Source organism: Mus musculus, chromosome 1 (genome assembly GCF_000001635.26).
Source record: "Mus musculus strain C57BL/6J chromosome 1, GRCm38.p6 C57BL/6J".
Taxonomy (NCBI): domain Eukaryota; kingdom Metazoa; phylum Chordata; class Mammalia; order Rodentia; family Muridae; genus Mus; species Mus musculus.
The window spans coordinates 177,874,396-177,890,575 of NC_000067.6; the positions used below are offsets into that span (position 1 = coordinate 177,874,396).

At 41.8% G+C, this 16,180-nt stretch overlaps 1 protein-coding gene across 8 annotated transcripts in view; it reads left to right on the forward strand.

The window, feature by feature from the left end:
* The window catches only part of Catspere1 (cation channel sperm associated auxiliary subunit epsilon 1), a 153,835-nt gene that overhangs the window by 65,977 nt on the left and 71,678 nt on the right, over window positions 1–16,180 (forward strand). For 6 of the 8 annotated variants that reach the window (XR_001779559.1, XM_017314031.2, NM_001368823.1 and 3 more), the window contains 3 exons: window positions 5,346–5,800; window positions 7,158–7,216; window positions 12,170–12,245. Coding sequence is in view for 6 of the 8 variants with exons in the window: in XM_017314031.2 (XP_017169520.1) it covers window positions 5,346–5,800; window positions 7,158–7,216; window positions 12,170–12,245 (590 nt within the window). In the remaining 2 variants the exon portion in view is untranslated. Of the gene's footprint in view, window positions 1–5,345; window positions 5,801–7,157; window positions 7,217–12,169; window positions 12,246–13,078; window positions 13,189–16,180 lie in introns of those variants that run through there. The other 2 variants (XR_001779564.1, XM_006497087.1) reach the window with 2 other exon arrangements.

Below are 16,180 nucleotides of genomic sequence, written 5' to 3' on the forward strand. Positions count from 1 at the left end.
GGTTTCTTATTACCATTGTAATAAGAGTCATGGCTATATAGGCTACATATGGCCTTAGCCTTCCTATCTGATCACCTGGGCAGGGTTATATTTAACCCAGTTTATTCTTTGTTTTATCCAAGACAATGGCCCAATCTCTAGGAGCTGGGTAGACACCTTTTGAAGTGGCTAAGTTATTTCTCTGCCCCAGGACCTACTAGGCCTTCAATCTTAGTTCAGTCTAGTTGTAATTTCAACTTTGTCTCTTATCTCTTATAGCAGTTTGCCAAAATAATTGTTTTCTCATATTTTTAGACTCTCTTAGGAGTAGAGTGGTGCTGTGTGCCATATCACGCATTGATTTTTTTTAGTTGTCCTCTATAACAGTGTCTCTTTAGCTGATGGGAAACAAATGGCTCATGTTATTTTTTGTCAGGAACTGAGAAGAGACTCTTAGGCCATTTCCCAATTTCAGAACATTGCCTCCAATATATCTGAATGATCTACATTCATAAACCTTTTGTTCCATCTTTATACATCTCTTACACATCCCAGCAAGCTTTGTCTCTGAGTTTTCATTAGAGAAAATAGGATGCTAAGAATCCATTTGTCTACAGTCCTTTAGGAAATGACCTGGTCTTCAACAGCCAAACCATTGGGAGTTCTGCGTTCTCATCTTTTTAGCAATTGTCTTATCATAGCACTAAATCTATAAGCATTGTAAGCATTAAATCTATTTATGAATACATTAAAACTACGTGGATCTGGGCTTTAAAGGTTTAATAGCCTTCAAACTCTTGAAAGCTAACGACTCAATTAAAATGTCTCTTGCATCTGATATTGCTCTATTTAGAGCTAAAGTTAATCTCTGTTTAAACAAACAAACAAACAAAACATTGCTCTGAGCCCTGAGTTATTTTTGTAAAGGATTCAGATCATTGCCTTGTTGTGCAACCTTTTCCCAAGTATTAAAGCTACTGTATGACATTGCCCTAAGGTGGTCTTATTAAACATAATCTGCATTCATAACTCATCATATTGATCTTCATCTAGTAATTGATCCTGGACAATATTAATCATTCTAGTCCTATTATGTTGCTTTGTAGCTGAACCCTCATTGGTCAGCCACTGTAGTGGAGGGCCAATTTCTAAGCTTGATAATATTAAGTCATTCCAATATTTTGGAATTACATAATTGTGTATGACCCATTTCACATTAGGTATCAGTTTCACATTAGGTTGGTGCATGTTATAAGCTACCATTGCCTCTTCAAATGTTGTTAGATCTAGCATTTCTGTGAGGTCTCACCCAAATTCTTCACAGTCTTGTGGATTTCTCTTCTCTGGAGCTAATTGTTTTACTATAGATGGAAAAATTATTGTAGGTTTTCTAATGGGCCTAGACTGCCCTCTGCCATCTTGTTATAAGGGGGCACCCTAGGCTTTAGAGCAAATTCCTCTGGACTAACTTGAACACATCCTTTATTCTGATTTGAAAGATCTTTTAATTTATGTTCTATTGCTTATAATTTGGCATTCCATCTCTCAGTTTTCTCCTCATTTAAGTTTTCTTTACTCTGATCTTTCTTAGACAGAACACAGAAAACTCCAATTATTATGGAACATATTAATTCTATGCTTATAACTAAAACAAAACTATAGGGGTTCCAATTTCTGCCATAGTGTTCTCCATATTTTAACATAGAAAATATTTTTCTTTTCTTCTTGCTAATTCGGTCCTTCAGAGAATTCACTTTATTCTATCCAAATTCAGTATTTCTGTGAATGTCTATATGCAGTTTCTTTCCTTTTCTTTTTTTTTTTTTTTCCGGTGACTATACACATTTACAAAACATTTCTCCCTATATCTCTTTCACGGCTTCCAAACTTTAATATTATTTCTATACTCAGTTTCCCTAAAGTCTATCATCCTGTGAATGCCGGCTCTGAGCCTACATTACTTACTTGTTCTGAGGTCTGGAACTTCAGCTTCTCACTTGTGGAATCTTTAGGTCACTATGAGCTCTGGGCCTCAGCTTTTAGCCACAGGGCAGCACACTGCTCCGGGGAAGTGAGTGGGCCACAGGAGTGAGGGTCCAGTCTGTCCACCACTTGCCACTCCCAGAGCAGACCACTGCCTCCAGAAACCCTTGCTGCCTGCCCTGCCCCACACCCCTCCACCGAGACCACCACTGGCTGCTGCTTCAGTGCCTGGAGTCTCACTCTCATGACTGGAACCTGTTGGTTTGAAAGCCTGGCACATTTTAGAATTCCCATGGAAGAGGTCAGCTCAGCCTTTAGAAGATTCCACGGCCCACCCACCCCCACCCACCCTGGAAGAGACAGGTCAGAGAGCACCTAGGCCAGAAGGGAGAGGCTGAGTAAGCTTCTACTACCTCATTCCCTAAAGACCAGTTTAAAGGGTGCACTGTTCTACCAATCATATTGTATTGTACCTAGTTGCTGATGCTCTATTCCTGGGACCACCCTAGTGCGCTGGAACAATAAACCTCTTGCTTTTTGCATAGATTCTGGCTGGGCATGGTTCACTCAGGGGGTTCCAGGAACCTAAGACTAGCCAGAGTCTTATACCTACATGTAAACTCATTGGCATGGGCCTCTCAGCTGAACATCCACATTTCTTCTGAGCCTGTAATGATATGTTATTTGTCATCTTTAATTTGGTTCAGACCCCTCCTCTCTCTTCTTGCAAAACATTGTTGTGTGTGTGCATGCGTGTCTGTGTGTGTGTGTGTGTCTGTGTGTGTATTTCTGGTTTTCATTTTTTCCCCTTTTGAATATAACTCAATTTTATTTTTCCAAGTTTCTCTTTATATTTAGTTACCTTCTTTTTGTCCTGTTATCATGAACAACCCCTTAGTTACAGTGTCTGTTGTAACTCTGGAGGCTTGTAGCTGCTTCTTACATGACATGATTAACTCACTTATTCTTATCCTTCTTTATCTTCACTAAAAGCTGTAAATAAGGACTGAGTAGAGCAGTTACCCCACAAGCCAGAAACAGTAGTACACATCGGTAATGGCAAGATAGGAAGTAGAGCCCAGACTATCTCTAGAAACTCCTGAGCCAGCTAGCCTGATATATACAGTAGTGAACAATAACAGTCAATAACTCCAGTAAAACGGAATGTGGGGACTGACACCTCTGATTGTCCTAAAACAGCTTGTTTTTCTCATTTTGTTTTGTTTTGTTTTGCTTTAATTCACGGGTGGGTGGGTGTGTATGAGAGCTGGTGGAGGCCAAAGGACAATTGGCAGAAGTTGGTTCTCTCCCTCCGTTGTGTAGATTACAGAACGAAACTATGGCCAACAGGTTTGGTGGTAGGAGCCTTTTACCCACTAGCCCATCTCTCCAGCCCATCTTCTGTTTTGTTTGGAGAAATTTTTAATTGTAAGTAGATTCATACAATTGTATCCTATAATTGCTTAACCATTTGAGCAAGCCAGCTCAGTCAGTCAACAGGTTCTCAAGGGCAGGAGAGAGGATTAAAAAGAAAAAAGACAATTAGACCACATTGTAGCAGGGCCCCAGCCTTTTCTGAGGCTAAGGCATGTTTATTTTTTCCCCCATCTCCTTTTATACCATTTTAGTTACATGCAAGTTTTAAGGTTGGCTAGCAGTTGAGGAACAAGCAATACAATAAACACAAATAGTCAAGCAGCAAGCACAGCAATAAACAAAGTCCCGAGATCACTCCTGAGATTCCTGTTTCTCAGAGCTTTTCAGGATGGCCAAGATATCTGAGCCTGCTTCCCTGTCACATTCATGCCTGAAGCCCGCTTCTTTGTTCTAGCCCAAAATCAGATTCCTGCCTGAGCTTAATTCCTTGTCATGGACCAATGTCAAATTCATGCCCGAAGCCTATTTCCTTCTCCTGGCCCAATTTCAGATTCCTGCCAAGGAACCCCAACAAGCTCTCCACAACCGTTCAACAAAGAGATCTTTTGTGTCATCCCTACACACACTTTCCATTCCACCTTTTGATAAAGTGCATACATTTCTGATTATGCAGATTTGATTGTATATTATTTATGCCAATTTATGAATTAATGATTTACTCTGCTTCCAAATGTAAGATATATTGAGCACCATGGACCCCTGACTCCATGAATCCACCTCCTTCCTTTAACCAGGAGTCTCTGAGTGTTGCCTTTTGAAAAGTAGGAAGGGCATGTCCATAGAGGGTGAATAAATAATTTTGTCTTGAAAGAGATCTGGAAAATCAGCACATCCAGCTTGGCCAGAGACAGCAACAGAGCCAAAGACCTATCCTGTTTTAGGCAAAGCTCTCATTTATGGTGAGAAGGCCAGTCATTTTCCCATCCCAATAAGGAATGCATTGTTCTACTCTGGTGACCTACATAATACGATAGGCTGGGAACACTAAACAATAAACATAAGGTACCTGACATTTCTGCCAGTCCAGGATCTAAGCGCCATCAGTAATGAATTCCAGTGAGCCCATAGAGAGCTTTCTGCTCACTGTTTTCTCGAAGGATCCATCTCTCTCTGTTTCTCTCTGTGTGTTTCTCTGTGTGTTTCTCTCTCTTTCTCTCTCTCCCCCTCTCTCTCCTCTCTCTCCCTCTCTCTCTATGTCTCTCTCTGTGTCTCTCTTTCTCTGTCTCTCTCTGTCTCTCTCTGTGTGTAGAGATAGAGATCTCCCCAAAGAGTATATTCCTCCTCTTTCAAGAATACCTGTCCCACTATGTTAGTGCCCTATGCTCATGACTTCATTTAACTAGAATAATCTCCTTAAAGTATTTAACATCTCTGTTCCCCAGTGTAGTTAAATTGGGGATGAAGGCTCCATGATGTGAACTTGAAGGAAACATATATCTGGCTGTAACACCATCCTCCCTGGTAGTGCTGTCCTTGCTATGTTCTTGCTCTTTACCTAAAGCGCTGTGCATATGATATGATTTATAAAGGAGGCGTTGTGAATATGAAAAGAAATGTACTCAAGAATAAGAAGTCCTTCAGGGAGTGCAAAGGTTCATGGTGGTTCACTCTAATTCTTGTCATGATACATATACTTAGTATACAATAAGTTATCTTCATTAAAAATCTATTTCAATAAAACAACATAATTTGTGATTTACTCAATAGCACACCAACCTGGGAGAGTGAGATTGCTCACCAGGTAAAAGTGTTGGCTGCTAAGCCAGACAGTCTAGAGTTTGACCTCTGACCCCCACATGGTAGAAAGAGAGAACCAAATTCGGCAGATTATCCTCTGTTCTCTAGGCATGTGCTGCAGCACGCAAATGTGCACATGCCACACACATGCGCTCAAGTAGATTAACATTAAAACATTAAATAATAAATATTTCTCTATATCTTTCCAGATAGAATTGGAAATGTTGTGGTAAAAATGGAAAATAATGTAATGTTCTACATCAAGGCTGACATTACAGAGGCAGTTATACTACATACATGGGTAAACACGACTGCAAAGACAGTGGTTTTGTTCGATAAATCTTTTGAAGTATGTATATTATACTATAATGAAAATCTCGACGAGAAGTATCAGTTGCAGACACAGCCATATCCCTTAATTCTGGAGTTACAAAGTATAAATAAAGATTTAGGAGACTGGTGCCCATATCTGGCATTTCAGCACAATATTCATAGTCAGTTTTACCATATGGATAAAGGAGAAAGCCTGACAATTTGGAGTCAAATAGTCTACCCAGAAAATCGGGGTCTCTACATTGTTGTGGAGCACTATGGCTCAAGTGTAATGACCTGGACACAAAACCTTGAGTATGAGATTGCATCAGGATTCTGTACTAAAACTATGGTAAGTTGGTATTTTTTTCTCTTTATTGGGGTTTGTATAAATATAAAAACATTAGGTTGTTTTTGTGTTTTTATTTTGTTTTCATGTTTATTGTTGTGTTTTGAGGGACACGCAGGCTGGGCTAGTTGATGGCTGAGCCTGAAGGTGGCCCTGGACTCTGCACACCTGCTAGGAAGTATCTAGATTAGTTTCTGAGCATGCTTGTGAGACATGTTTCTGGAGTTCAAGAAATAAGTAAATAATCAAAACAAGGGTCCTGCAGTGAGAAAAGCTAAGTGTGTATGCATGGGGGTGGGGGTGGAACAAGTATGGTCAAGGTAATTTAAAATTAAAAGGGGTAGGGAGAGGGCTCAGTCAGTGAGGTGCTCACCCTACATAGCAGAAGGGCATGAGTTTCATCCTCCAAACCCACATTTCAAAAACCCAGGTTTGATAGCACATGCTTTAAACCCCAGCATTTTGTTATTAGACACAGACAGATCCCTAGGGCTCACTAGCAGCTAGCCTGGCCTACTCAGTAAGCCAGTAAGAAGGGACAGTCTGGAGGGGCTGCTCTGTGGTTAAGAGAACCCAGGCACCAATCCTGGAACCCACATATTAGCGCACAGCCATCTGTAAGTCCAGTTCTGGGGGGTCTGATGCGTTTACCAGCTCTGAGGGTGCTGTATACACGTAGCACACATACAAACATGCAGGCAGACAAATAAAATAAAAGAGCCAAAAAAAAATTTGTTTAGAAACACGAATGATACCTGAGGTTGTTCTCTGGCTTCAACAAGCAACAGGTGCATACACACACACTCCAAATTAAAGGAGAGTAAAAATGTAACAAAATAAAATAATGCATACATAATTGAGATTTTACAAGAGAAAAGAGGTTGGGGTTGGGGGTGAAGTCAGTAATAGCTCAGGCTACAAAGTCATTTTTCACCGAGCCTGATGATCTGAATTTTATCCCCAAGACATTTATGGTAGGTAGAAGGAGACAACCAACTCCTGCAAGTTGTCCTCTGACCTCTAAATGTATTCTGTGCCTATGCCTACCCCTGTGCCTATCACACACACACACACACACACACACACACACACACACACACCACCAAAACACAGGTGATATATGAAAGACAGAGAGAGGGAGAGAGAGAGGAAGAGAAAGAGAGGAAGAGAGAATAAACCTCCAGAATATTGTTTTTTCTACTCAAGATTTAAATATCTCAAAGCATACAGTGAGTTTGTAGGAATGAGCACTGTGAGCCAGTGGTCTAGTGAACCTTGATCTACAAACCTATATAATACTAATATGAGATCAAATTTCTGCCTTTTCTGCTCTACACAAACTTTTCAATTTTCTTTTCAGATAACAAGATTTTTTCAGACAACAAATTACGAATTAGTGGATAATTATTATCAGTTACAGTAAGTATTGCTTTTAAATGTTATTTGATATTTGATATATATCTTTTTTTTCAATTAAATGAACTTCCATCCTTTTAGGTCTCCAAATTTCAAATCCTTTGCATGTCTCGATATGTGAGAAATTAATATTTCACCTTTAAAATGTAAACACTTTTTGTTTGTTTTAAGATTTATTTATTGTTATATGTAAGTACACTGTAGCTGTCTTCAGACACACCAGAAGAGGGCATCAGATCTCATTACTGATGAGTGTGAGCCACCATATGGTTGCTGGGATTTGAACTCAGAAGAACAGTCAGTGCTCTTAACCAATGAGTGATCCTACCAGCTCGTAAACACTTTTTTTTCTTATTCATAAACAGTTTTTATAAATCAGTGCAAATTGTCTGAAGGTTCTTCTTCTTGCCCCTGAAGATGGCAAGAATTCTCCGTCTTAGCTTGCCTTGCAACTGTAATAAAACACCTAAAAAAAAAACTAGATTTTAAGAAGGAAGGAGTTACTTTGAGGTTTTGAGGTCCCACAGGGGAGACCCCATTGCTTCTAGAACTGTGGCAGGGCAGTAGCATCAGAACAAGAGGAGAAGAGGAGAAGAGGGTCCATGAGTCAGACACCAAGGAGGAAAAAACTGAGGTTCCGGTTTCCCTTTAAGGATTCCAACCCCTCAGGTCCATCATCCTGTGGTCCATGTCAAATGTGAGCTGTTAAGTCATTCTTATCCAAACCAAAACCAGCTACTTCTTAACTCACTCATTTCCATGCATGCTTTATCATGAGTTCCCAACTGAAAGTTGCTACATACTATCCTCAATCAAAAGGAAAAACTCGAGAGAGTCTTTAGCTGAGAGCACAAACATGGAGTAGCTGCATATCAGAACCTATTTCCAATGACCAACACCAAACAAGGAACAAATTAGAACATTCCAAGTGCTGATGAGCACTGTTAATAAAATAGGGGCCAGGGAGCCAGCTCAGTCAGCACAGTGCCTGCCATATACACACAAGGACCTGAATTTGCACCTCCAGCACCCACATAAAAGCCAGGCATGGTGGCACAGATCTGTAACCTGAGCCCTGGGGGCAGGGAGACACAGGAATATCCTTGGAGCTCATTGGTCATCCAACCTAGTCCAATCATGAGGTCCTGGTTCAGTAAGATACCATGTCTCAAAAATTAAGGTAGACAGTAATCAAGAAAGACATCTGATGTCATCCTCCACTGGCCTCCACTAACACATACATGTGAACACATATGCATGTACATTCACCTGTATGTGCATATGTAAGTGAACACTTATGTGCACATACATATACAAATGCACATGTGTAAAGACAGAGACAGACAGACAGACAGACAGACAGACAGACAGACACACACACACACACACACACACACACACACACACACACACGCTCACTACAAAGGAGAAAGAAAAGAAGATGACAGATTAGTAGCCAGAAAGAAGCAGGAGGAAATGTTCCTTTTCCCCAGAAGTCAGAAGAGGTGCTATCACCCCTTCCTGTTCACCCTTTGTCTCTTCTCTCTGGCTTTGTGAGATGGATAATCTGGCTGTTAGTTTGATGCACTCTGGATTCCTCTGGAAGATGGTCTCTGAATATGCCTATCATGATTAGGTTAACTGAGGTGGGAAGACCAGACCATTCTAAGTGGGACCATTCCCAGGTGTGCTGGCTGGCTGGCTTCTGTCTACTTGACACTGCTAGAGTCAACTGAAAGGAGGGAACCACAATTGAGAAAATTCCCCCCATAAGATCCAGCTGTGGGACATTGTGTTAATTAGCGATGGTGGAGGGTCCAGCTCATGGTGAGTGGATTCATCCCTGAGCTGGTGGTCCTGGGTTCTATAGGATAAAGTAGGCTGAGCAAGCCATGAGGAGCAAGCCATGAGCAGCAAGCCTGTAAACAGACTCTGCATCAGCCCCGTTTTGGGGATTCCTGTCCTATTTGAGTTCCTATCCTGACATCCTTTCACAATGAACAGCAGTGTTCAATAAATCATTTCCTCCACTTTGGTCACAGCGCTTAACTCCAGCAGTAATAATAATTACCCTGACTGAGACAACCAGCATGTAAGAAGAAAAAGGTAGCCAGGCACAAGCATTCACCCTTCTTTACTCCCTGACTGTGGGTGTGGCAATCTGATATTTCAACTTCTGACAGCCTTGACTTCCTCATGGAGAGGGACTGCACCTAGGAACTGAAAGCTCAGACTCTACTTCCTTGAAGTCGCTTTTGTCAGGGCACTATAGCATATCACTGAAAAATAACTAATATACCTATCAAAGGTATTGGTCCATTTGGAAATTTTTGGATTTGTGAATGTTTGCTGAGAATTATATTGTGGACCACACAAAGTTATCTGTCTTAGTCAGGGTTTCTATTCCTGCACAAACATCATGACCAAGAAGCAAGTTGGGGAGGAAAGGGGTTGATTCAGCTCACACTTCCACACTGCTGTTCAACACAAAGGAAGTCAGGACTGGAACTCAAGCAGGTCAGGAAGCAGGAGCTGATGCAGAGGCCATGGAGGGATGTTCCTTACTGGCTTACTTCCCCTGGCTTGCTCAGCCTCCTCTCTTATAGAACCAAGACTACCAGCCCAGAGATGGAATCACTCACAAGAGGCCCTCCCCGCTTGATCACTAATTGAGAAAATGCTTTACAGCTGGATCTCGTGGAGGCATTTCCCCAATGGAAGCTCCTTTCTCTGTGATAACTCCAGCCTGTGTCAAGTTGACACAAAACTAGCCAGTACAATTGACCCCTTGTCAACTTAACACACAAACACATCACTAGTAAGCATCAACCCTTAATTTCTTATTTATCCCCAAGATCTAAACAACTTTAAAAGTCCCACAGTCTCTACATATTAAAAGTTCAATTCCTTTAAAAGATCCAATATCTTTTAAAATTCAAAGTCTCTTAACTATGGGCTCCACTAAAATACTTTCTTCCTTCAAGAGGGAAAAATATCAGGGCACAGCCACAATGAAAAGCAAAACTCAATCTCCAACCATCCAATGTCTGGGATTCAACTCACGATCTTCTGGGCTCCTCCAAGGGTTTGGATCATTTCTCCAGCCATGCCCTTTGTAGCACACACATTGTCTTCTAGGCTTCAGCTGCGTGTACTCCACTGCTGCTGCTGTTCTTGGTGGTCATCTCATGGTACTGGCATCTCCAAAACACTGCTGTCTTCCACTGTAACTTGGCTTCAACAATAGCCTCTCAGGCTCTCTTCATGGAGCCAAGCCTCAACTCCATTGTATGACCCCTTCAGTCCTGGGCTATCAATTGCAACTGAGGCTGCACCTTCACCAATGGCCTTTCATGGCCTCTCACAGTGCCGAGCCTCAGCTGCTCTGCATGACCCCTTCATGCCTTCAAAACCAGTACCACCTGAGTAACTCTTGTACATTACCAAGTCCTGCTGCAGCACAAGGTACAATCTCGGCTATCGCTGGAACACAGCCTCTTTGTGCTTTCAGAAAACACTTCCCAGAAGATGTCACCTCAGAAATGTTGGTCTCTTCTTAATCAAGCTAATTTCTTAGCTACAGCTAACCAGCATCAATAGTTCCAGTAATAGCAAAGTTTTCACTTTAGTAGTTCTGGTATCTGGTTAATCACCGCTGATTCTTCAGCCCCAGCTAAACAGAACCACAGAATCTTCACAGTCAAAATAGCAATGGCCCTGAAAAGAGTCTTTAATCTTCCCTCTGAAATTTCACAAGCCAGGCCTCCATCTTCTGCCCTGTTCTCAACATTATCTTCCAAGCTCCTACACAATATCCCACAGAGCTCTTAACACTGAATGGATCTTCTAGCTCAAAGTTCCAAAGTCCTTCCACAGCCCTCCCCAAAACATGGTCAGATTGTCACAGGAATACCCAACTATGCTGGTAACAATTTGTCTTAGTCAGGGTTTCTATTCCTGCACAAACATCATGACCAAGAAGCAAGTTAGGGAGGAAAGGGTTTATTCAGCTTACACTTCCATACTGCTGTTCATCACCAAGGAAGTCAGGACTGGGACTCAAGCAGGTCAGGAAGCAGGAACTGATGAAGAAGCCATGGAAGGATGTTCTTTACTGGCTTGCTTCCCCTGGCTTGCTCAGCCTGCTCTCTTATAGAACCAAGACTATCAGCCCAGAGATGGCACCACTCACAAGAGCCTTTCCTCCTTGATCACTAATTGAGAAAATGCCTTACAGCTGGATCTCATGGAGGCATTTCCTCAACTGAAGCTCCTTTCTCTGTGATAACTCCAGCCTGTGTCAAGTTGACACAAAACTAGCTAGTACATTATCTAAGGTACTTTCTTTTCCCTGGTCCAACCTAACACCTCCAAAAGTAGAATCTTGTCAGGAAGGAGAGTGTCTAAATCATGCCTTCAGACATTCTGTGCCTGTTGTTTTTGAAACCTCTACTTTTCCCAAATGCAAAATGATCTGTGTACACTCGGTGACTAAGAAAGGCATTATTCCTAACCTTTCTTGGCGTTCAAATCCATTTACAGAGTTTAATGTGGTTAGGAGGTGAATTATTCCTCATTGTTTCAAAGGAGTTGTCCCTGGGGTAGGAACCCCGATGGGGAAAAGGAAGAGCACATTGAGGGAAGGTATCAGGTGCAGAACCTCAGTATTCAGGGACTGAGGATACTTGTAAAGGGGGTGAGATGCCCCGAAAATGCTGGTGGATGCTCTCTTCTGTTTCCTGCTGTGCCCCACATCTGGTCAAGGTGTGGGTGGGTTCCAAAGGAGGGAGCAGAATACAGGAGTACAACAGTGAAACGCTACCTTGATGGACCTAGCCGTCCTTCGAGCCTCTTTGTCTCCTCAGAGGGGTCAATGCCATCATGCAATAGGACTTCACAGTTGATCCTGTTACCTGTTCTCATTCTACAATAACCTATGTGGATTGTTTGTCCTAGAAAAGAGAACACAGGTCTCATGCTTCTTCAGTTCCGACCTAGTGAATTTTCAAGAACGTGTCTAACAGCCAAACCAGTAAGTGCCTTGTGGTGAAAAATCAAGCTTTTGTTCTTCAAAATAATATCTAGTCAGGGACTGGGAGATGTGTCAGTGGATAAAGCTCTTGCTACACAATGGTAAAGACTAGAGTTTGGAACCTCAAAATTCATATACCTGTTGGATGGGTATAGCAGCCCACCTGAAATTCCAGTACTTGGATGGTAGAGTTAGTGGATCCCCTGAACAAGTGGGTGGATAGACAAATCATGGCTGTGAACTCTGAGTTCTATAGTGAGATCTGCCTCCAAGAGTCAGGCAGAGAGCAATTGAGGATGACTCCTGATTCCATACAAATGTCTATATAGATAAGTAGGCACATGCATATGTACTTGAACATATATGTAGCCATATAGACATGGGCACACATGCAGCACAGAACATAAATATGCACACACTAAAACAATGTACAGTTAGTAAATTAAGTACAGATACTATGTTTTCACTGTCCTTTTCCCTTCTTAGGGGAAAATAGCCATCCTTTGGTTTGAAAGCAGAGAATAGAAGCTCTGCCTTCTCTGAGCTTCTTCCCTTTATTAGTTAGGGTTTTACTGCTATGAACAGACACCATGACCAAGGTAAGTCTTATAAAAAACAACATTTAATTGCGGCTGGCTTACAGGTTCAGAGGTTCAGTCCATTATGATCAAGGCGGGGGGGGGGGGGGGCGGGGAGCATGGAAGTATCCAGGCAGGCATGGTGCAGGCAGAGCTGAGAGTTCATCCAAAGGCTGCTAGTGAAAGACTGACTTCCAGGAAACTAGGGTGAGGGTCTTAAGCCCACACCCACAGTGACACATCTATTCTAAACAGGTCACACCTATTCCAAAAGGCCACACCTCCAAATGATGACACTCCCTGGTCCAAGAATATACAAACCATTACATCCCCTAAAGTGGGATTGGATGAATGTATACAAAAAGGTACCATAATTAGTTTTTGAAGGTTTGAAGATCAATTGTCTAAAGGGAAATTGAAACTGATGGGGAAAAGTGCACTTGGGTTGTGTTTGTCAAATGAGTCTGCCAGACGTACCCACGTGGATCATGCATGTCCATTCCTCCAGATGGATTTTGATTGTTTGCTTGCTTGTTTGTTTGTTGTTTTTTCCCCCAGAAGAGCTTACTATATCTCCTTTGTACTTCTGGCTTTCAGTCTGAGCACTTGGTGATGGGAGTTATAAAATGGTCTCCCTAGAAGGAAACACACCCGGTGCAAGACAGCATGGTGCACTGTTACTGAGTAGCTCAGAGGAAAGAGTAGGCCACTGTGATGGAGAAGGGAAATGTGAAAAACAAAAAAGGTGAAATTTAAGACTGAAGAATAAGTAGACACTCAGCAGGCAGAGGGACTCCAAGACCAGGGACAGCCAACAGCGAGCGCCGAGGTGAGAAACAGGCTCAGAATGTTCCAGCAGCCACCCCAGTGCTCCACTATCTCCTTGGAGTCTCTCAAATACTGTTGGTCCATCTGAGTTTCACCAACAGCCACTCATTACACAGTGAGCACATGAGGAACACAGACATATACAATGGAGTGGGGATTGGATGCCTCTCCTTTTGGCTGTAGAACAGGACCCTCTTGGTACCTGGGTAAGATTTCATGAGGCTTTTGTTGTTGTTGTTGTGGTTTGTTTTTTAAAGATTTATTTATTTATTTATTTATTTATTTATTTATTTATTTATTTAATGTAAGTACACTGTAGTTGTCTTCAGACACCTCAGAAGAGGGCGTCAGATTTCACTACGGATAGTTGTGAGCCACCATGTTGTTGCTGGGATTTGAACTGAGGACCTTCAGGAGAGCAATTAGTGCTCTTAACTAATGAGCCATCTCTGCAGCCTGGATTTCAAGACTTTTAAGGGAGCATGTAACTTTCATTTTTTTCAAGTCCTATTTTTTATTAGATTTTTTATTTATTTACATTTCAAATGTTATTCCGAAAGTTCCCTATACCCTCCCCCTGCCCTGCTCCCCTACCCACCACTCACACTTCTTGGCCCTGGCATTCCCCTGTACTGGGGCATATAAAGTTTGCAAGACCTAGGGGCCTCTCTTCCCAATGATGGCCAACTGACTTGGCCATCTTCTGCTACATATGCAGCTCTGGGGGTACTGGTTAGTTCATATTGTTGTTCCACCTATAGGGTTGCAGAACGCTTCAGCTCCTTGTGTACTTTCTCTAGCTCCTCTATTGGGGCCGTGTGTCATCCTATAGATGACTGTGAGCATCCACTTCTGTATTTGCCAGGCACTGGCATAGCCTCATACGAGACAGCTATATCAGGGTCCCTTCAGCAAAATCTTGCTGGCATATGCAATAGTGTCTGGGTTTGGTGGCTGATTATGGGATGGATGCCCAGGTAGGGTAGTCTCTGTATGGTCCATCCTTTCATCTTATCTCCAAACTTTGTCTCTGTAACTCCTTCCATGGGTATTTTGTTCCCTATTCTAAGGAGGAATAAAGTATCCACACGTTGTTCTTCCTTCTTCTCGATTTTCTTGTGGTTTACAAATTGTATCTTGGGTAGTCTAAGTTTCTGGGCTAATATCTACTTATCTGTGAGTACATATCATTTGAGTTCTTTTGTGATTGTGTTATCTCACTCAGGGTGATGCCCTCCAGGTCCAACCCTTTGCCTAGGAATTTCATAAATTCATTCTTTTTAATAGCTGTGTAGCACTCCATTGTGTAAATGTACCACATTTTTTGTATCCATTCCTCTGTTGAGGGACATTGGGTTCTTTTGAGCTTCTGGCTATTATAAATAGGGCTGGTATGAACATAGTGGAGCATGTGTTCTTATTACCAGTTAGAACATCTTCTGGGTATATGCCCAGGAGAGGTATTGCTGGATCTTCGGTAGTAGTATGTCCAATTTTCTGAGGAACCGCCAGACTGACTTCCAGAGTGGTTGTACAACCTTGCAATCCCACCAACAATGGAGGAGTGTTCCTTTTTCTCCACATCCTCACCAGCATCTGCTGCTACCTGTATTTTTGATCTTAGCCATTCGACTGGTGTGAGGTGGAATCTCAAGGTTGTTTTGATTTGCATTTCCCTGATGATTAGGGATGTTGAACATTTTTTCAGGTGCTTTTCAACCATTTGGTATTCCTCAGGTGAGAATTCTTTGTTTACCTCTGTACCCCATTTTTTAATCAGGTTCTTTGAATTTTTGGAGTCCAATTCTTGAACTCTTTGTATACATTGGATATTAGTTCCCTATCAGATTTAGGATTTGTAAAAATCCTTTCCCAATCTGTTGGTGACCTTTTTGTCTTTGTTGACATTGTCTTTGCTTAAAGAAGCTTTGCAACTTTATGAGGTCCCATTTGTTGATTCTTGATCTTACAGCACAAGCCATTGTTCTGTTTAGGAAATTTTCCCCTGTGCCCATATCTTTGAGGATTTCACCCACTTTCTCCTCTATAAATTTCAGTGTCTCTGGTTTTATGTGGAGGTCTTTGATCCACTTAGATTTGAGCTTTTTACAAGGAGATAAGAATGGATCCATTCACATTCTTCTACATGATAACTACCAGTTGTCCCAGCACCATTTGTTGAAAATGCTGTCGTTATTCCACTGGGTGGTTTTAGCTCCCTTGTCAAAGATCAAGTGACCATAAGTGTGTAGATTCATTTCTGGGTCTTCAGTTCTATTTTATTGGTCTACCTGTCTGTCTCTGTACTAGTACCATGCAGTATTTATCACAATTGCTCTGTAGTACAGCTTGAGGTCAGGCATGGTGATTCCACCAGAGGTTCTTTTATTGTTGAGAATAGTTTTTGTTATCCTAGTTTTTTTTTTTATTATTCCAGATGAATTTGTAAATTTCTCTTTCTAACTCAGTGAAGAATTGAGTTGGAATTTCGAGGGCCATTGCATTGAGTCTGTAGATTGCTTTCAGCAG